Source organism: Polypterus senegalus, chromosome 3, assembly GCF_016835505.1.
Source record: "Polypterus senegalus isolate Bchr_013 chromosome 3, ASM1683550v1, whole genome shotgun sequence".
Taxonomy (NCBI): Eukaryota; Metazoa; Chordata; class Cladistia; order Polypteriformes; family Polypteridae; genus Polypterus; species Polypterus senegalus.
This window is the reverse complement of record NC_053156.1, coordinates 108,204,696-108,227,156: the sequence shown is the minus strand read 5'-3', so window position 1 is coordinate 108,227,156 and position 22,461 is coordinate 108,204,696. Positions and strand designations below refer to the sequence as shown.

Below are 22,461 nucleotides of genomic sequence, written 5' to 3'. Positions count from 1 at the left end.
AAAATTCACAATACATCCTACAGAAATTGCACAAATAACAGATTGTTATGGCTTTAAGTTTAAACTGCATTGTTGTTGCTATTTACTCAATATTTTAAAAAGTAAAAGTATACTCTTTTAAAAACACTATATCTAAAGTATTTTGAATAGCAGGTAAGAAAAATGTTCCCCCTATAACAGCCTGGTGTTTTTTTTTTTTTTTTAAGGTCTCTTAACAGGTCATACTATTACCTGGTCAAAATACTATAATTGCATAAGACAACTACAATACACATTTACATCATACATTAAAATTTGCTTGCCCAGTGATCTGTCGGAAAACAAAAATCTCAGTATCTGAATATGCAAAATCAAGATTTGACAATGAACTTGTTTGTACACCAAGTTCCCCTTCATACAGGGAATTTAACTTCCAAGAGTTTTATAAGTAATGTTCTGGGTTTGGTGACTTACTAGTTGAGACAACACTCACATGGTAACTGCCAAAAACATTTCATCATGGGAGAAATTTTGCAAATACTTCTATTAAATAAATGCTACAAACTACTTACAGGACTTCCATGATTACAGTATTAAAACAAAAACACAACACCTTTTGGCCTCCCCATATGCCTATTTTAAAGATGCAGGTTATGCTTTGTTGACTCACCATACTATAGGCAATGAATTGAGGAAACTAAGCAACTCACTTTTAAAATGAATCTGAAGAGTATTTAATATCTAAGTAGTCAGAATTACGTTGTGCCACATGTACACATACAACTGCTTTGTCTCTGTTATCCCTGAATATTACAATACGTGCAAATACATTTCTAGCTTAATTTATTTTGTAATACTTTCATTATTTAAAGCTGCTACTAAATTTCTTGGCTGGAAGTAGAAAAACCCACTAACCTTGAGCTGCTGCTGTCACTTGGCCATTTTTCTTCCTCTGATGTTTCAGCACTTGCAGGACGTGTTTCAGTCTCCTAAAATTTATATAATAATAATTCTATGTATTAAAGACATAAATGAATAGAAAGAAACATGCATTTTGGTATGAAAATATAAAACCTCCAGGAATTAATGTTTTTAAAGGAGTATTTGTGCTACCTTTCTAACCTTAATATGTGACAAAACCACAATTTTCTGACAGGGTAAATTGTTTTTCACAGTTTTATAAAGAAACCAAGATACTGTATATTGCAATTCAGTTTTTTGTAAAAGGATGCAGTGAACTGCCTGATCAAATTTTCATTCTGCACTTTAAAGTCAAGTCATTCTGCTATGCAAACCTCTTCAAATGTTTGTGTGTGTCTACAATGACAATGTAGAAGGCGATAGTTTGTATTCCCCCACCCCGATACTTTTAATCCTTAGTTGAATTATGAGCACTTGAATGTTACTGGCTGGAAATATCATGTACTTTACTGTTATGACAGAAAAAAAAACTTGGAAGACACTGTACTTAATGTTTACAGTAAACATATTACACTTTGCAGAGTTGACAATGTATTACCTACTAAACCTAACAAAGTATAATGGCTAAAGAGTAATACTTGCATAATATGCTCTAATATGAACATACTGTGAAAAATGTTTATTTGATTCATAAAATCAGTTAAACTTTTTTTTCCCCTAGAGAGAGAATGGCTATTGTCATTCATGTCATACTAAAGAAAACAAAAGCACAATGCTTAAATTCAGAAGTAAATATTTTACATATCTTTTTTTTTTACAGCAAGCCCCAGTCAAAATGTTCTGTTTTTTTTTTTTTTTTGCATTTTCATCTGCAGCTGAGAAAACATTATTTTTATTCAACAACCTGACAGTACGTTTAATTTCAATTAAGAAAAAAATGCACCACACTCTGAAAACCCTGGCCGTTTGAAGCATAAAAAGATGGTATACATATTTAGTAGGCCACTGTAGATTTCTGAGCCTTTGAGAGTCACCAAATATGCTTGATCTGATTGTTAATTATCCTAAACAATAATCACAACGGTGATGGAGAATGTTCCTTGTATTGCCTTCAGTATAAGGTAAATGTGTAAATAAAGTGACTTATGTAAAGTAAGCAAAGGTGAAGTATTCAAAATATTTAGCAGTTAAAACTATTTTAGATATCAATCAGTCCAGATTCCCTACAGTAGTTTTGCTGTGGGTATTAATGATGGAGATACAATCGGGTACAACCAAAAATGAGTCAACTCTAAGTTGACAGAGGATGCACTTAAAATGATGTTACATCTGTTATTTTCTGTTTATTATGATGAGGCATGGTCTTTGGAATTCTTGGTAGGTGAAAGTTTAGCAAAAGTGCCCAGGTAAACATTTCAACGTCTTTTCCATTTCTCTACTTGACATACACTGCAAAAACACAGTAACATCTTCTGTCACATTTGTGGTAATGATGATGTATAAATAAACACAGCAAGCAAGAGTAATAAATACAGTAAATACATGTAGTACAAGAAGTAGACTGCATAATGATTACTTGCATTACTTTTAAGAAGGTTGAAGGTGGCTGCAGACATACTGAACTGAGCAACGTCTGAAACAGAGGCTGTATTTGTTGGTCAAAGTACTATGAATGGGAATATTTTACTCCTGTTATTTAAGGCTCACCTCTGAAGAGCTATTCTCTTCCTCAGCAGTATCTCCATGTCTTAATGTTTCCTCAACTGCTGCTCTTGTATGGTAGTTATGCTGATTTGTCTGTAGCTTCCTCATTTCTCCAGTATCATTAAATGACTCATAATGGTTCTGGAAAATTCCACAATGAAAATCTTAATTAGAAGTACAATGGCAACCAAAAATACAAACATTAATAACCAAGTGGAAAAACTCAAGTTTTAGATAGATTATAAGTTTAGACTTCTGATATACTGTATCTCATTAAATTTACACACCACCAGTAGATTTTTCAAAGTTGAAAAATGTAATTACCTTCGATTCCCTATTAGCACTACTTGTACCAGATCTTTTTTTCTTCTCTGATCTGTATATGGTTATTTCTTCTTCACCTTTGGCAGTCCTCCATCTTTCTTGCTTGCTGCAAACACATTGTTTTTTCATGATATTAATTATGTGTACATCATATCTGGACTAAATGAGCTTAGAAATGTTAATTTAACTATGCAAACATATTAAACACAAGTTTTTACAAAATATTGACACATGAGTTGATGTATCATTATGATAACAAAAGAGATATACATTTCACCCATTCAAAAATTAAAGTTTATTTATTCTTCTTTTCAGTTCCAGTCTTACAAAATCTCAGCATTCTCAAGCTTTCTTAATTCATCTGAGGGTCACTGGGCGCTGATGGTTTTATGTGCCAGACAATAACATGCACTCTTTGTACTGATCAGACCTTTTCCAAGTGGATGTAAACACAGCTCAACTTAAAAGTCTGGGCTAACATTAGATGACTGATAATTTGTTTGTTTGAACGAGTTGATTTTCAAGCTGTAGAGCTTGAACTCCACCATTTTTCATATTCAAGGTAAATGTATTTTTTCATTAGTACCTGAATAATAATAATTCACTAGTCATTCCTAAGTTAAAAGTGCAATCTATCATATCTTTAACACATATACTTTAAACATGTTGGGTAATTTCTGAAATACTGGAACTGGCTGTTACATTGCTAAACACTATAACCAACCTGTCTCAGCTAGGAGTTAACCCTGATGCTGTATGTACCATATAGAAAACATTCTTGTATGACTGAATAACTGAATATTTAAATTTAGCATGTTACCCAGTAATGCAATTCAGACTGAGAAACTCCTCAATATAGCTTATCCAAACTCAGTTTCTGTTGCAGTATAGGGACAAAAACTGATGACATGTATAATTTAGTTTTAATTTTTGTTTTTGCAAAATCAAGAAGTGATTTTTTTTTTAATTGAAACTAAAACTTACTTTGTGGTGCAGCTAAAAATAATGTAAACATTATCACGGATATAACTGAAAACTGCTTCATTATAGAAATATGTACTGCATAAGTCTGCCTGTGTTTCTAGGTAGAGTAGAATTTGAACTTAAGGAATGTTGTCTATGAGATTGGCCTTTTCTTTCACTTCTCATTCCTGCTTCATTTAGTAGACCATGAAAATGAAGCATGCTAGCAGGCACACACACAAAACAAACCCATATAGCACTGTATGGTTGACAGCATTTGCAACTCACCAATACCAGTGATGCAATATACATATTCAATAAATTTGAACACAGTATGAATTTCACTTAAAATGAGTATCATAGGAAGCCTATTTTATTCATGACCAATGTTAATGTTATATTTACAGAAGGAAAAAAATGAATAATAATGTGAATATTAATTTTTGATCCTTATTTAGAGATCTATGTGGCAAAAAAGACCTTCTATTGTTACAACTGAGGTTTTAATTTGTGGTTAGAGGGCAGATATTGTTTGAACATTTTTTTTTTTTTCAAACTATGGTTACCCTTCATAATTGTAATTTTAATGTATTAAATTAATAGATCTTAGTCATCAACACATAGAATTAACACTGAAAATACAACATTCTAAATGATCTAGTATTTACTGTAGGAGTATTCCCTGTGCCAAAGATTCAGTTTATTCCTCCAAAGAAAGTTTTGGGGAGTACAACTGAACAGGGTCTTCCCTTCCATAAAACAGTAACATTTTGACACACTCAAACATAAAAAGATCTGCCACCTTATGAAATGACAGAAGGGGATAATGCCTCCAGGCACACACAGCCACCTTTTCTGTACACTCTACACCACCTTTTAATTTGTATTTATTTACTTATAAGACGTCACAACAAGAAACATATTAGAAGTGGTGACAAACTGGCTCTAAATACAAACCGGATTCCAAAAAAGTTGGGACACTATACAAATTGTGAATAAAAACTGAATGCAATGATGTGGAGGTGCCAACTTCTAATATTTTATTCAGAATAGAACATAAATCACGGAACAAAAGTTTAAACTGAGAAAATGTATCATTTTAAGGGAAAAATATGTTGATTCAGAATTTCATGGTGTCAGCAAATCCCAAAAAAGTTGGGACAAGGCCATTTTCACCACTGTGTGGCATCTCCCCTTCTTACAACACTCAACAGACGTCTGGGGACCGAGGAGACCAGTTTCTCAAGTTTAGAAATAGGAATGCTCTCCCATTCTTGTCTAATACAGGCCTCTAACTGTTCAATCGTCTTAGGCCTTCTTTGTCGCATCTTCCTCTTTATGATGCGCCAAATGTTCTCTATAGGTGAAAGATCTGGACTGCAGACTGGCCATTTCAGTACCGGATCCTTCTCCTACGCAGCCATGATGTTGTGATTGATGCAGAATGTGGTCTGGCATTATCTTGTTGAAAAATGCAGGGTCTTCCTTGAAAGAGATGACGTCTGGATGGGAGCATATGTTGTTCTAGAACCTGAATATATTTTTCTGCATTGATGGTGCCTTTCCAGACATGCAAGCTGCCCATGCCACACGCACTCATGCAACCCCATACCATCAGAGATGCAGGCTTCTGAACTGAGCGTTGATAACAACTTGGGTTGTCCTTGTCCTCTTTGGTCTGGATGACATGGCGTCCCAGATTTCCAAAAGAACTTTGAATTGTGACTCGTCTGACCACAGAACAGTCTTCCATTTTGCCACACTCCATTTTAAATGATCCCTGGCCCAGTGACAACGCCTGAGCTTGTGGATCTTGCTTAGAAATGGCTTCTTCTTTGCACTGTAGAGTTTCAGCTGGCAACGGTGGATTGTGTTCACTGATAATGGTTTCTGGAAGTATTCCTGAGCCCATTCTTTGATTTCCTTTACAGTAGCATTCCTGTTTGTGGTGCAGTGTCGTTTAAGGGCCCGGAGATCACGGGCATCCAGTATGGTTTTACGGCCTTGACCCTTACGCACAGAGATTTTTCCAGATTCTCTGAATCTTCGGATGATGTTATGCACAGTTGATGATGATAGATGCAAAGTCTTTGCAATTTTTCGCTGGGTAACACCTTTCTGATATTGCTCCACTATCTTTCTGCGCAACATTGTGGGAATTGGTGATCCTCTGCCGATCTTGGCTTCTGAGAGACACTGCCACTCTGAGAAGCTCTTTTTATACCCAATCATGTTGCCAATTGACCTAATTAGTGTTTATTGGTCTTCCAGCTCTTCGTTATGCTCAAATTTACTTTTTCCAGCCTCTTATTGCTACTTGTCCCAACTTTTTTGGGATTTGTTGACACCGTGAAATTTTGAATCAACATATTTTTCCTTCAAAATGATACATTTACTCGGATTAAACGTTTGATCTGTCATCTACGTTCTATTACAAATAAAATATTGACATTTGCCATCTCCACATCATTGCATTCAGTTTTTATTCACAATTTGTTTAGTGTCCCAACTTTTTTGGAATCCGGTTTGTAGCACTTTTTTTCTTTGTAATATCATGATAGAAAATGCAACAATTATCTAGAGTTCAAAAATAAACACATCACAAGTTACAAATAAAAGGACTCTATTTATAAACAGTTTTAGAGATCTGCATTAATGCCAATGCCTGCTTCACACAGCAGGCATTAGACAGAATGGTTTTGGATGTAAATTTAATCTGGTTATATATTTCATAAATATATATTTTAAAAATAAATGTTACAGTGACTGCACAATTCTATAGAAAAATATCACATTTTTATACTGTCAAAAGGGTTCTCTCTGCTGCAGTATTAGAGTTGACTGTTTACTCGCAGAGCTGAAGCAATTGTTGGCAAGATGTTGATAGAAAATAGTTACTACTGCTATGACCACTTTAAATTCCTTGCATTTTGTTCCTTGTATCTTTTACTATGATCAAATTATTTACTGCAGTGCTGACCAAATGATCAAATGTAACTTATTAGAGGAAGCAAAAGGCTTTACCAAGTACATCATAGGTGTGACTGCAGACTGTAATAGGTACAGCGGCAAGTAAGTAACTGTTGGAGGGAGGGTTGAATTTTGCTTTGATTTGTTAAATTTGTCTTGACAGTATGGAATGTTATCTGTTTCTAATTCAAACCAATAAACATGTTTTAAAAAGTGACAAGACACACTGTCCCACCTCTTTACAACTACTTCATTTTATATTTCATTGACAAATGTTTCATTTAATTATGCATATTCACCTTCTCTCCATTACCCAGGCTAACTGAACAGTGTCCGTGCATTTTTAAATAATTATCTCATTAGTAAAGCATCTTGTGCACAAGGTTAGAAAATATTGATTAATCCCGAGAAATTAGTGAACAAGTAAGTGTTTGTTTAGCTATATGGGTCTCTTCCATATGGAAAGGTAGTTGACCAAGTTAACTTTCTTTCAGGTCACACTAGAGCTGGGTATTAACACTGATGTCCTAACTTGATTCGATTCTGATTCACAATGCCCTGATTCAATATCAATTTTATCTTGACTGAATTAGCATGCACTGATATATTTTAAGTGATGGCTTTCTCAGAAATTACTTAACCATGCATGGAGAAAATTAATATAATGTGACAAATTTCAATAAAATTTAATTGGAATGGTGCCTACATAGACTTCATAACATATGAATAAGCATGGAATGACATTTAAGAAGAAATACTTGATTAGTAATGAACAGTTAACATCACTATTTGGAAGATGTGGAACACAATATCATTGCTATACATGTATATGAAAAAAGTTTGGGAACCCCTCTTAATTCTTTGGATTTTTGTTTATCATTGGCTGAGATTTCAAACTAGCATCTTCCTTTTAATATACGACATGCCTTATGGAAACAGTAGTATTTCAGCAGTGACAATAAGTTTATTGGATTAACAGAAAATATGCAATATGTATCATAACAAAATTAGACAGGTGCATAAATTTGGGAATCCCAACAGAGATATTACATCAATAAAAACTGAGCCTTCTTTTGCAAATATAACAGCCTCTAGATGCTTCCCTATAGCCTTTGATGAGTGTCTGGGTTCTGGATGGAGGTATTTTTGACCATTCTTCCATACAAAATCTCTCCAGTTCAGTTAAATTTGATGGCTGTCGAGCATGGACATTTTCGATGATATTCAAGTCAGGGGACTGTGACAGCCATTCCAGAACATTGTACTTCTCCCTCTGCATGAATGTCTAGATTTCTAACTGTGTTTTGGGTCATTGTCTTGTTGGAATATCCAACCCCTGCGTAACTTCAACTTTGTGACTGATGCTTGAACATTATCCTGAAGAATTTGTTGATATTGGGTTGAATTCATCCGACCCTCAACTTTAACAAGGGCCCCAATCCCTGAACTCGGCACACAGTCACACAGCATGATGGAACCTCCACCAAATTTGACAGTAGGTAGCAGGTGTTTTTCTTGGAATGTGGTGTTCTTCTTCTGCCATACAAAGCACTTTTTGTTATGAGCAAATTATTCAATTTTTGCCTCATCAGTCCAAAGCACTTTGTTCCAAAATGAATCTGGCTTGTCTAAATGAGCATTTGCATACAACAAGTGACTCTGTTTGTGGCATGAGTGCAGAAAGGGCTTCTTTCTCATCACCTTGCCATACAGATGTTCTTTGTGCAAATTGCGCTGAATTTTAGAATGATGTACAGATGCAACATCTGCAGCAAGATCTACTTGCAGGTCTTTGGAGGTGATCTGTGGGTTGTCTGTAACCATTCTCACAATCCTGCGCATATGCCGCTCCTGTATTTTTCTTGGCCTGCCAGACCTGGGTTTAACAGCAACTGTGCCTGTGGCCTTTCATTTCCTGATTACATTCCTTACAGTTGAAACTGACAGTTTAAACATCTGAGATAGCTTTTTATAGCCTTCCCTAAACCATGATATTGAACAGTCTTTGCTTTCAGATCTTTTGAGAGTTGCTTTGAGGATCCCATGCTGTCACTCTTCAGAGGAGAGTCAAAGGGAAGCACAACTTGCAATTGACCACCTAAAATATCTTTTCTCATGATTGGACACACCGGTCTATGAAGTTCAAGGCTTAATGAGTTAATCCAACCAATTTGGTGTTGCAAGTAATCAGTATTGAGCAGTTACATGCATTTAAATCAGCAAAATTACAAGGGGACCCACATTTTTGAGCAGCCAGTTTTTCGCATTTGATTTAATTTGATACAACGAAATACTGCTTCACTAAAAATCTTTGTTCGGAAAACACCCCAGTATTCAGATGTTTCTAGGAAATGAAAGACATACATACCACTGTCATCTTTTTTGTTGAAAGTAAATTATGCAGGCTGAGAGGAGGTTCCCAAACTTGAGGTGGGGTGCTCCTTGTTTTAATACAATGCAGTAGAAATCAATATTATAAAATAATCAAATATTGCTTCTAAAAATAATAAATATTATTCAATAACCTATTTATATGTTATGAATCTCAATGTAGACACCCTTCAACTAAACTGCTAGCAAAATGTATTCCCCTATTGGACACTAAATAATCCTGAATTAGTAGAAATTAAAGATGTAGCGGGAAGACTTGTGTCTTTCTGTAATTCTATAAGTTACACATCTGTTCAGTTGCTCACTTGTAGCAGTCATGTTAATCAGTCTCGAAAATGTTTCCTGACAGTCTGCAGACAAAAAGGAAGGATTTTGAAACAAGGATCAAGAGCTGATGCTTGTTGACAGCAGCATTAAATGAATGGAACATAAAAGAAAAAGAACCGTGACTGATAACACCCCTATTATGAAGCTACTCCAAGTGTGCTGCTTTGAGCACACTCTCACTTTTATATTGCAGGCTGCACTGAAAATTACAACTGACCGCTTGCTTTGTTGGGTTATGTACGTTTAGGGTCTCTTATTTTTACAGAAAAAAGCTGCTATAGATTGTTATTTTTGGGCAGGAGGCAACTTAAATGGAAGCATACAGCCATCCCCAATGCAGATTGTTTAGGTTCTACTCCTTTGGAAGTTGACAGAGATTACGTTTATGGGTGACATCAGGATAAATGATTTCTCAAATTTGTGCTGCATCAATAATTAACTTCTGAGTTGCACAGCTTTACTTATGGCTTTGCTTTTTTCCAGTTGTTCTTTACCAACACACCGTTTGAATCCATAGTAAAACACTGAATTCAGTTAAAAGAGGACACACCATTTTATGTGAAGTAGTAAAGTGCTTTTTCAGCAAAAAGCCTTAAAAAGGTGCATTAGTGCCATCTGCTGGATAGGATGCCAAAAAACAATTCACATGATCAATCTTGAGACTAAGAAATTAAATCAAATAATTTAAATGAAAAATTAATCAGAAAATCTATATTTTTACCCAGGCCTAATTCACACTAATAAGAAACGTTCACATACTTTTCATATACTTTGTTTTTCAACCTCTGAAAATCCTTTTTTTTTTTTTTTTTTTTTTCTCAGATTTCCACCCAAACTTTCAGTGATGCTAATCAATATATCTTCTGCTCCTGTATTCAGACATGGCTGTCTATGATGAAAATGGTTCATATCCTTTTTCTTTTTGTATTTTGCATTACTTCCTCTCAGCTGTCTGTACACTGCACATTCTTCCAGAGTTAAAAATCATCATTGTTTCACTACAGCTTCTAATAAGCTCTTCTTACAGGGATGTGGCGGAGGATTGCTGTCAGGGGTTTTCTTGTTCTAACTTAAAATTGTTTAAAATGGCTTTGTTATTTTTTGAGATCAATTTTTATTTAAACAAACAGAATAATGTATAAGATGCAGGTTTTAAGAATACTTCACAAAACAAACACAATTTACTAACATACCAACTAATTGCATTATTAGAATGGGTAGTATTTAGTAATCGGCAAGAACAGTAAGCAAAAAGATTAAATGCTTCATCCTGTGTGAAACTCCTATAAATGAATGAATCGTGTTTGAGTGGAAGTAAAATTATACTTTTATTTAGATACAATCATAATAATGGAAAAATGTTTAAGCAAAAAAGCAGTAACATTAAAAGATTTAATATAAAAAATGAGTTAGATTATAATTTATTTGTTACAAAGGGGAAATCAAAATTTTACAAAAGCTTCCAAAAATTAAATTAATCTAATAAAAACAAACCACAACCCCCCACTCCCCAATCAACACACATAGAAATATCTGTTTTTGATAACAGAGCTGCTGCAGTGAATACCAGGCTTACAGGTGGCAATAAAATGAATTCAGACCTGCTCAGATTCAATATTCAATCAATCAAAACAATATGAACAAGCAATGCTGTCAGGATAGTCTTTAGTGCTCCACAATGATACATTTAAATTTTGAAATAAAATCTGTACAAAAGTAAATTTTCTTACAAATGCACACCATAATAAAGAATTGTTTCCTCAATTAATGTAGAAGCATAAGCATTATTAAATGGGTACATTTAGGTTTATTTCACCCAAATGTCAAAACTGAGTAATGTAAAATTAAGAACAATGCTGTTAATATTGTAAAAGCTCACTCAGTTAATCTTCCAAATCAGACACCAACATCTGCATACATCATAGTTTTCTGCGGTTTCTTTTCTGGACTTTTCAAGACCATGGGGACATTGCCCTTTTATCTAGGATTTCAATGGCATGCAAAGTCTTTTCAGCTAAAACAACAGATGTGATATCGCCATGCAAAACCAGCTTTAGCAGAAAGGCAGCTGTACTTCCACTCCTACTCTCTAGTCTGCATTCCATAGTGGACAAAAGCTAACAAGGTTATTTCTGAGTTACTGAGCAGAACGAATGACTTTTTATTAACTAATAGCTTGTACCATCAGTCAACATCTGCAGAATAATATTCAGCCAGTCTTTTAAATTTTACTTCACTTATTAACTTACTATTAGTCGAGTTATATATTTAATGTTTGAACATCAATCCACTAAGAAAAATGAGGAAAATAATCAAGAAAGAGCCTTATCAAAATTATTTTTAATTACTTGCTTTGTTGAAAGTCGAGACAAAAATTAAACAATAAAACTCATGTTCTCACATTCCTAGAATATTTTATTCATTACAAGTTGAAGGTGTTGCAAGAATACCCATATAGTGGCTCTGTTTCCACCTAATGCTAACAAGTTTTACAAATATCTACATCATAATGCCATTAAGTGAATATTTAATTATAAGCACTTTGGTCACTTCTGTACTTTATGCAGCTACTACATGTCCTAATGAGACAGTGGTAATGAAGATGGGCTAAGTCAGGTTAGAATGAGTAAAGAAATGGAAGTTGCCTATTTTAAAAGCATACAAAGGATGACTCAGAAGCAAAGGAGGACAGAAGTAAGTATAGAACACAATGCAACTGTAGGCAGACCAGTAGATACCCACAAGAAGGTATTTTCTTAGTGAAGACAGGGGATTAGGAAAGAAACATTGAGTTAGTTGTGGACTAAGAAAGCCTACAGTAAGCAAGCAGCTGCTAGGAATGTGTTAGTAGTCACTTGTGTTTTTTTTCTTGCATTGCAAGGTTTGAACCAGTAAGTGCAGACATTTTAGTCTTTTCTCAAAGATCTTAGAAAGTGAATGCTTTTGCTACTGATAGATAAATGTATCATTGTATGTGGTAAAAAAAAAAAAAATAATCAAAGCAATAATTGTCAGCAATAGTTACAGCACATTGTTATAAGAACACTTTTGTCTGTGTTAGCAATGGCCTGCTGTAAATCATTCCTAATGATAATCAAAGGCTTCCCTATTTGGGATTAATAAACTGAAAATCAGTGAGAAATATGCACTAAAAAATAAATGTTTTAATGATTTTAAAAACTATCCATTCTGCATTTCTACTCCAGGCAAAGGTTGAAGACCTTACAACTATTTTGTATTGTGATTTACATATTCTTTTGTATGTAATATTTAGAACTTGTTTCTGTAACAACTCTAGTTTAAATCAAAGCACTAGTCCTACCTGGATATACCTGGAGGCAACTCTGGTACTAAAACTCTCCGACTCCAAGCCACAAGATCTCTTTCTGTTGCAATTTCACTCCTGGGTGCATTGCTATGCATCTGTCGAACCCCTTCTATTTGTCCACTCCGACGTAACCCAACATTAGGAGGCGAGTGAACTTCTGCAGGAGAGCTTAATGATCCTTTCAAATATTGAAAAAAGAGGAGGAATGTTGATTTGTTTTACTTTATTAAAAAATTTAAAACAATTCTATAAAATGTTAAGCATCTAACTCTATAATTACAAAGAAATTATAAAATAACTGATGTTCAGAAATAAAAAAATAAATTCTTATTAACTTTATATATAGCTTTGTGTTTTTGCAATCAAGAAAAGCTTCTCTAAAACTCTACTGTTAAAACAGTTTTTTCCCCCGATTAAAAATGCAAAGTAGGTAAAACAATGTGACAGTGAATAACACTGATGTGATTTCCATGTGATTTTCTCCACTAGCAGATCTTTGAACCATTTGTCATTGAAGACCGCTCTAATTTTTGAACCAACAAAAATGTCTTAATCTTAACATAAGTTATATGTGGAAACATCCATGTCAAATAGCAAAACACTTCACGTTCTTTGTTTCTCACCTTTACAAAAAATTTCATTAGTAACAGTTTTATATGAAGAGGAGACAAAAATATTTTTATTTGGGGGACAAGCAGTTTACAAGTATCTGCCACGCTTTTTTGGCAAGGCGCCAAATGCTTACAGAGAGGCCAGTTATTTGTAATGTAATAAGACACTTTACATTGGCTGTCCTTTTTGAAAATGAAACAGCAGTACTTTGTATATCTGAGCTGCAGTTCCGGTAGCAGTGCCACTACTTTCTAATCACCTCAGATATTCAAGTTGTATTATATATATGCTGTATTTGTAATATGTAAATCACAAAAATAATTGACTGCAATAAAATGGTACTTATAGGAAAATCTGGAGATGATGTTAGTGATCAGCAGGGCAATATCCATAAGAAACACCCAAAAGTCTTCAAGAAGCAAAATCTTTGTTGTCCAATAGTTACAATAGTTGTATAGTCCAATAGTCCTTGACTTTGGAAAATACTCTAACTGATTCATGGAATGCATGAGTTTGAACTTAAATCACAATAGTTCAAACTTGTATAAATGAACTAAAGCAGAATGTAGCAATTTTAAAACAAATCCACATTATTTTGATTGAATGGATTCTAGACGTACTGGTTAATTTTTGCTTGCATAAAAGTGAAATTATACTTTGTGGAGGTAACTGTTTAGAAAAGCATTTGAGAAATGACAGACATTGACTCTGAGTTTATTTTCAGAAACCCAAAATAATCAAAATATTAATTAGAACATGGAAGCCTTGGCCTTTCTACAGATGAAGCTTTCTCCAAAATATATATTTTTTTTAAAAAGCCAAGTCAGATGCAATGACCATAACAGGAAAATTGCACTTTTATGCAACAAAATATATTAAAAATAATTCAAAATACCTCTGCTTCCTCTGTTCAAACCACTGCTTCCAGCATCACCAGACATTCTTTGATCTTGCTCTTGTTGCAAGCGCAGGATCATGGTATCTAGAGGACTAGAGCCATCATTTGATTGCTGACTGACAACCTGATTCAAACCTGAAAGATAAATGCACAACATTTTAAATAAAGACGTGCTGCTAACTATTCATGTAAAAAAGCAATATTAGACATTTGGGTAGTCACAATAAAAACAAGATATAAATTCTGTAAAATGAACAATATATAATTACTACACGATGGACAGCACACAGTGTTCAACAACTAAAGTAACTGTCACTTTGAAAAATATCAAAATATACAGACGTATGAAATAAATTACGAATTTGTCTCTTTTATGGCTTTGGCTTGTGATGCCCTGGGTGTCTGCAGCCTTGGTATCTTCCTGTTCCTGGGACACTGATAGTCATGAACCGAGTCTGACTAATGCAATAAGGACACAAACAAGCAAGACTGGTGTAAAATGTACTGTTTATTCAAATCAACATGTCCAGCAAATAAAGTGAAACAGCAGTTAATCTTCAATAAATTAAATAATCCATAAAAAACTGCTCTTTTTTATTAGTTAAAATCTATAAATAGTTAAATCTGTACATTAAAAAAATGGCTAAAATCAAGTCTAAAACCCCAGTGTTAATATGAGGTTTTTTCCATCTCTTCTCCTGGGTGCCTCACTGCATCTTTCTATTCTGTCTCACCCTGCTCACTCATTGAGTCTTCTCTGCGATGCTAATTGTGCTAGTATTGTAACGAACAGTTAGTGCAGACTACAGCCCAGCTGAAGATCTAAAGTGGACGTGAGAAGTTGCCGAGTTGTTTATTAACAAATTTTTGTGATTTTGAGTTTGTAAAATTAGTGTAGGTCAGGGGGCTTTTTGCATATTGGCTTATAGAAATGAGAATCTTGTCCATTTTCCTACATGTCAGGGTCTTAAGCATTCAAATGACAATTTGATTTTTGGAGGATTTGTTTTCAAACTTGAATTACTGAGCAATTAATTTAGTGAGCGTTTTCGTGATTTCAGTTCACATGAACAGGATTTTGCGTTGTTTACGTCACCGCTCTTACAACGTTGAGAATGCGCCTAAGAATATCCAAATGGAATTGATTGAACTGCAGTCTGAACTGCAGATTCTATTCTGAAGGCAAAATACAACAAAGTTGGTGTGCCAGGCTTGTATGCTTACCTGCCACCCTCGTATGTGCAGATCTGTAAGATGGTATCGAGAGTACTGTCTATGTTTTGAAGCACTTACCTTTTGTGAGCAATTGTTTTCTTTAATGAAAGCTACCACAACCCCACATCGCCCAAGACTTACTGTCGAGCACCTTTCATCCCCCATAAAAGTTGCAGCTGCACAAGATTTCAAGCCTGATATTGACAAACTGGTTACTAACAGATGCCAAGTGTCAGGACAAAAGAAGTAGATATCAGACTGTAAGACTCCTATATAAGGACCTAGTTAAGCGGCTAAGACTCTAATTGTACGCTGTCGTATGGAGATTGTATGAAAATAAGTTGCTTTTATTTAAAGTGCTACTTTTTTAAGTTTTCAGTATTGGAAAGCAAGCTACAGTAGCTTTGTGTAATAGTATTTGTTACAGTGCAGCCCGTTGACGCAGGTATGGCAGTCGAAGCGGCCCACCAATGGTAGTGTGTTTGACATGCCTGCTGTAAAGCATTATGGATGTATACTGAATTTTTTTTTTTTTTTTAAATCAGACTATGAACATAATGAAATATGTTAATTTGTTCAGTCTTTGCCCTCACATTTTTTTTTTAAGTAATCTGAAAACATACTTAAAATGCATAATCAAAGAATATACTCTATGTCAAAGATAACAGGAATACAGCAGTAATGTAAAGGACTTGGTCATGAGTTTGGCTGAATCCATGCCAAGCATTTGTGTTGTGTTCAGTAACCTTTAGTAGTCACAATTAAAAAAAATCTAAAATCTCATATCTCTTTCTCACAAATAGTGCAAAAATGATAAGGGTTTCTCCATTCACTTGCAGAATAAAGACATGACTACTGTATTGTACTGTTTTGTCAGACTATTCACATCATTCTACCTACAGGATTGTCCCAAAACACAGAAAAAGAAAAAAAAAAAAAAAAACAACCACTAAGCATTTGTGCATTCCTGAAAGTTTTATTATTAATTAATTACTTTAATGAATTACTTTTAATAAGATGATCTATGAAAAAAGTATGCTCAATTTCTTTCATACAATATTTTGTTGCCTTCATGTACAGAAATTGTGATTGAAATAAAACTGGGAGGTATTCAGGACAGCTAAAAGATTTAATGATTTGATATACTTTGTTAATCCCCGAGAGGAAATTGTCTTTTTGCACGACCTTTGGGGTTTCAGAAAAGATGTCCAAAAAAAACCAATTCTGTTTATTCCATCTCACCTGAGGAAGTAACACCCATTTGGGGTATAAGCTGTTCATCTCTACAATTCTCCCGTCCTGGAACCAGTCTTTGATATTTAGAAGGATGAGGATTTCCATCAACATCTACCAGAAATGGAGGAGGCATCAAATGCGGCGCCTGTTGGGTTTGTTCATCTAAAACATAGTTGTTGGCATCACGTATAAGTGGGCGGTAATCAGTGTGGAAGAACATTTGATCAGCAATCTGGAAAAGAAAAAAGGAAATCATAAAGGCAAAACAATAATGCTAAGTGATGTACAATGCTGTTTTAACTGTCAGCACCCATTCCATTTTAGATTGTGAACTCGCCTTAAAGGAGATATCAAGCAAAACAAATGGCAAAAGAATACAGTACTTAAAAATGAGATTAAAGGATAACTTTGGAATTTTCCAATATTACATTAGTGCCAAGGGAAATTGTATTTTTAAAGTCTTTTAATAGCTGCCACTGTAAGAACCGAACAAGTCTACTTAAATGATACCATTGATGCAATTTTGGTTTAATATTTAGCCAGTAAAACACTTCAATGTATATAAAATAAAAACTGTACTATAAAGGTCGATGAATAGTACTATTTGGCTAAAAAGCATATATACAACAACGAGTGTTAAACCACTGAGCTCACCAACTAGAAGAGCTGAACTTCACGAATCTGAGAACTCAATCGCTGTAGCAGCTGTGATCAAAGTTACAGTGCACTGCTGTACTGGAAAACTGTTAATTTACATTTTCCACTAACAACAGTAATTTTTATAATGTATATCTGAATTATGTAAAACATATACTTTAATATATACATAAAAATAACTTTAAAAAATAATGCAGAGGCACATTTGAATGCAACAGGATATTTGAAAATTTCTACTGATTGAGCATCTCTTATCATGGCAGCAGAGTACACACCTCAAAATTGTCTTTTACAGCAGGATAATGTAGAGTATGAAAAAAGTTCTGGAATGATACCAGGAATACCAGAGTAACATCCATATTGCAGGTGAGGTGTCCCTGCATCCCTGTATTGCATTTTCAACACCTTTAGGGGTTCATGCCTTGCACTGTTTAGTTCAAGCTATTTAAAAAAAACTTGAAATGAGCTGGTCATGGGGCAAACACACTTTAAAAAGTGGTTATCTGTTTTAGCAACAGGACAAAATATTCTGAAAGATTTTTCAGAACCCAAGAATATTTTATGGAATCTCTTCACAGAGCAAATTTCCTTTCATCAATATAAATATTTAACTTTTTACAACCCTCCTTTCAATGAATTGTATTTAAATACCATAATTGTTTACTACATGCACAACTACATATTTATTTTCCCAAAACAACCATGTGCATAATCATTTCACATATAAATAGTAATAGAGTGAACCTAATACAGTGTAAATAAATTGTAAATTATTTTTAATTTTGTGTTTTACAAGAAACTCAGATTACAAAAAATATATACAAAACTAAGCATTCAATTTTCACACATTTTTTCTGGATTGCTAGCCATCTACCCACCATATTTAATTAAAGAATGTTAGCTATTCCCAAACTTTGCCCAAATTTGCTATTCCCAGCATTCATAAATAATATTTACTTCATTGATGTACAAACTGTTTTCCAATATACACTCCACAACAAGACACAAATGACTAAACAAATAAATATTGAAAGAAAATTGACTTCAAAATTAAAATATTTTTGTCTGACAAGTTAATAGAATTTGTGGCTGAATATCCAAAATTAATGCATATCTCCACCCCAGCTCTAAATTGACCAAAAATTTAAATTTTGACCTGATCAATCTCAACATAACAATCATTGATTAACATTCCCATGTTGAACCAAACAGACAATTATTTCATTACTAAGGTAGAAAATATAAATTTTTTAAACTGTAATTGTTTTCATAAGTGGCTAAAATAGAAATGAGGGAAGGGGGAAATCACACTCTTTAAATGTAGCACCGCCCACATAAGATGGGAACTAAAATCAAACTGAAGGCAAAATGGAGTGTTTGGAAGAGGAGTGAAGGGGAGTATACAATGAGTCAGTGAGATGACAGAACAGGAATTGTCCAGATGCATCCAGCACAAATTCTCAAGGCAAAAAGTTTTGTTACATTTTTGAGCCAATTAATGAAAAACTTAAATTGACCACATTTTCAAAGTCACCTCGCTGCCTGTGGTGTCTAGCGACAGTGTTGTCTACACTCCAGGGATGACCCCGTTTTACAACAGGTTATTGTGACAGTGCGGGTCAGCTCCACCCTATCAGTTGCATCCTAGAAGTCTCTAGAACCCACCACTGCTGATAACGTACCTGAAAATGAGGCTGCAAATGAGGATATTCATGCAGAACAAGTGGTTGGTACATAAAAGTAACAGTACATAAAAGTAACAAGTGCTTTTATTAAAACCATCAAAACTAAGTGTCCAAATAAATAGTACAGGTTAAATCTTCTCAAATAATTAAATGATCCATTAAAACTGAAGCAACAACAATTCCCAGGGGTTAAAACTAAAGTGTAGGAAGCCGTCCATAAAAACAATGAGCCTTCAATACCCCTGTAAGCTCCTGTTGCCTTCCCTCACTTCTTATGCGGAGTCACTCCAACTGAGTAGCGCCTCAGTTATTCCACCTCCTAAACTGCTCAACTGAAGTGGCCTACTTCAGCCTTCAAGCATCGGCCACACGCTCCCTCCTCAAGGGATTTCCACCCAGGTGCTTGCCCTCACTCTCTCTTGCTCACCTGCACCAACTCTCTCCATCCTTTAACCTCCTTTCCTTGATGTTTCCTTTTCTCTGATTCTCTTGATCGGTCTTCCTCTCATGTTCCTTTCCCTTCTTGAACTTTTTCTAATCGTCTCTCTTGCTCTTTTCCACGATTCTCATGTCGGCTCATCCTTATCTGCCTCCGTGGGCACAGCGCTCCAATCATGCACCACAGGAAGCCAATGAAGCAACCGAGACGAACCACATTCTTACGTGCAGGTGTGTCCCACCCCAATTACTCCACCAGCTACCCACAGCTGTATGAACAAACACCCATGGAGTGGAGCTGGCCAACTAATTATTTGTTACAATGGCCACCTTTGTCTGAGCCTTAGACCTGCTATACCAAAGGTATACTTACAAACATATTCCCAAGGGGAATATGTTGTGTTAACAATCCACCTAACACTCTGTATTTGGACAATGAGAATAATCTCAGACATATCTTTATATTTGATAGATAAAGACATTTACAAGTAAGCTTAATTATTTAAATTATCAACTGCCCTATCTAGGTTCTGAACATTAATGTTTACTCTCTAGACACTGTAAAATTATGTTAGTAAATCTGCAATTTTACTTTATTCCTTTTCTAGCATTTTGGTCATCATTAAGCCTATATAAACTTTTCTGTCACATATAACTTCCCTGAAAAATTTAGAGGAAGATAAAGAGATTCTCTCCTTGTATCAATGCTAAATTATCCTCAATTATGAAGTCACTGTAGTATTAAGGGATTTTCTTTACAGGTAATCTGGTGATGTTTTATATTTTAGGGAATGTTGATTTTAGTCATTCATTTAAAATGGGCTAGAGAGGGGCTTGTTAACCAACACACAAACTTCTGGTCAAAAGTTTAACATACCTCAGTTTTTCCAGGTTTTCTTCAAAATAAATCAGTTGAAATGCACTGAATGACCCAAAATAGTAAAAAGGTAGGCAGTAAACTGCCAGAGGTTTAAATGTAAAGTTTAGATTAGCAAAAACTGAAAAAAATGACATTTCAGAATATTACAAGTGGGTCTTCATCAGGTAACAACTAACAGTTTACAAAATACAGGTATTCTGCAGCAACTGAAGTAAATTAAGCCTTGCAAATTGAAGCAAACACAGATGTCCCAACTTCTGCTGATTGCTTAAAAACCCTGTCTTTAGAACTATTTATCTGTGCCAAGATAAAGTAGAACTCTGAATACCAGTAAACAGACTATATGCTAGATGTTGTTTTGTGTCCAGTCTTGTATATCAATATATGCATGCATTTATCATACTTCTATTGTGTTTATCAATCAATTGCAATGTTCGGTTCCTTATAACGAGTGTGCTTCAGTTACTTTGATATAAGTCTGAAAGCTGGAGACTTGCCTCCTACAACAAAGAAGGATAAGGTAAATAATGTAGGAGCATTGCCAAAGGCAAGGCTGATAATTGATTATCACAACTTTTTCAATTAGCACATTATTATGGTGTCCTCCAGGGTGGCCGTTTTATTGATTAATTATCATCAAAAAAATTTCCTACACCTGATTAATGCTAGATTTGCTATAGCTGGCTTAAGATGAATGATACAGTTCTTCCACTGTTTGGCATATACTATAACGTTTTCACACTTTGTTCTCGCAGATATGACCAGTGCCTAAATTTAAAAAAAAAAAAAGGTGTGTGACTGGTTTATGATTCAAAAATTACGTACTGCCTTGTTTACAATAGTTTTTTTCCATTTACTACTACTGATGTGTACAATTTACTTAAGTATAAGCAGGAAGACTCCTTTTGTAAATGTGGTGACCATTCTAAATGTATATAGTTCTCAGCTGTAAAATGAAAGCATTGTGAGTTATGAAAAATAGTAATCTAAAAATGTTGATTAGTTACCCCTGTTGTGCACTGTAATACATATGGGTACTAACTGTGTAACAAGTTAAGCAGTACCTATCACTGTCACTGCTCTCCACTACCTAAACCTTTGTGACAGAACTATTTAATTTAAAAAATATTAAAAATGTGTAGTTAATGATTTAATCCTTCTCCTAAAATAATCACAAATTTTCTTATTGTTAACTTCCAACCCTCCAAATCAACTTCATACTGAAGCCACTGTTTGGATTAGGGCATTGCTAAAAACCGCACATAAATGTTTTTTTAATTTTTTGCAACATCTTTTATAAGTTCATTCTCATATGGTTTTCTTTACAATGAACAAATTTTGACTGTATTGTTTGCTAATGGTGACACAATACACTTTATATAAAATACAATTCTGTAAACTGAAACAGTATTTTCTTTATAGCACATTAAATGAAGCATGTCATATTCAATTTGACAGAACATCTGTTCAGGAATAAGCATTTCCAAACTTTGTGCAAAACAGAGCTTTCTAATCTATACTAATAAAAGGCAAAGCCCTCACTCACTCACTCACTAATTCTCCAACTTCCCGTGTAGGTAGAAGGCTGAAATTTGGCAGGCTCATTCCTTACAGCTTACTTACAAAAGTTGGGCAGGTTTCATTTCGAAATCCTACGCGTAATGGTCATAACTGGAACCTATTTTTCTCCATATACTGTAATGGACTTTAGCTCGATGGCCGTGGGGGGCGTAGGTGCTTGGGGGAAGACGACAGGGCACTTCCGCCACACTGGCGGGTGGCTACGGCGGAATGCCGGGATGCAGCTGGAGCCCATATATGTGTGTGTATATGTGTGTATATATGTAGATCTATATATATATATATATATATATATATATATATATATATATACTAATAAAAGGCAAAGCCCTCACTCACTCACTCACTCATC

General features: G+C 34.6%; 1 protein-coding gene across 1 annotated transcript in view; it reads right to left on the bottom strand.

Moving 5' to 3' along the window:
* The window catches only part of LOC120525456 (pleckstrin homology domain interacting protein), a 187,714-nt gene that overhangs the window by 53,793 nt on the left and 111,460 nt on the right, over window positions 1–22,461 (bottom strand). The window contains exons 17-22 of the mRNA XM_039747772.1: window positions 16,875–17,100; window positions 14,415–14,552; window positions 12,902–13,085; window positions 2,929–3,034; window positions 2,608–2,745; window positions 895–968 (exon numbers count right to left, since the gene is read on the bottom strand). Coding sequence (XP_039603706.1) covers window positions 895–968; window positions 2,608–2,745; window positions 2,929–3,034; window positions 12,902–13,085; window positions 14,415–14,552; window positions 16,875–17,100 — 866 coding nt within the window. The remainder of the gene's footprint in view (window positions 1–894; window positions 969–2,607; window positions 2,746–2,928; window positions 3,035–12,901; window positions 13,086–14,414; window positions 14,553–16,874; window positions 17,101–22,461) is intronic.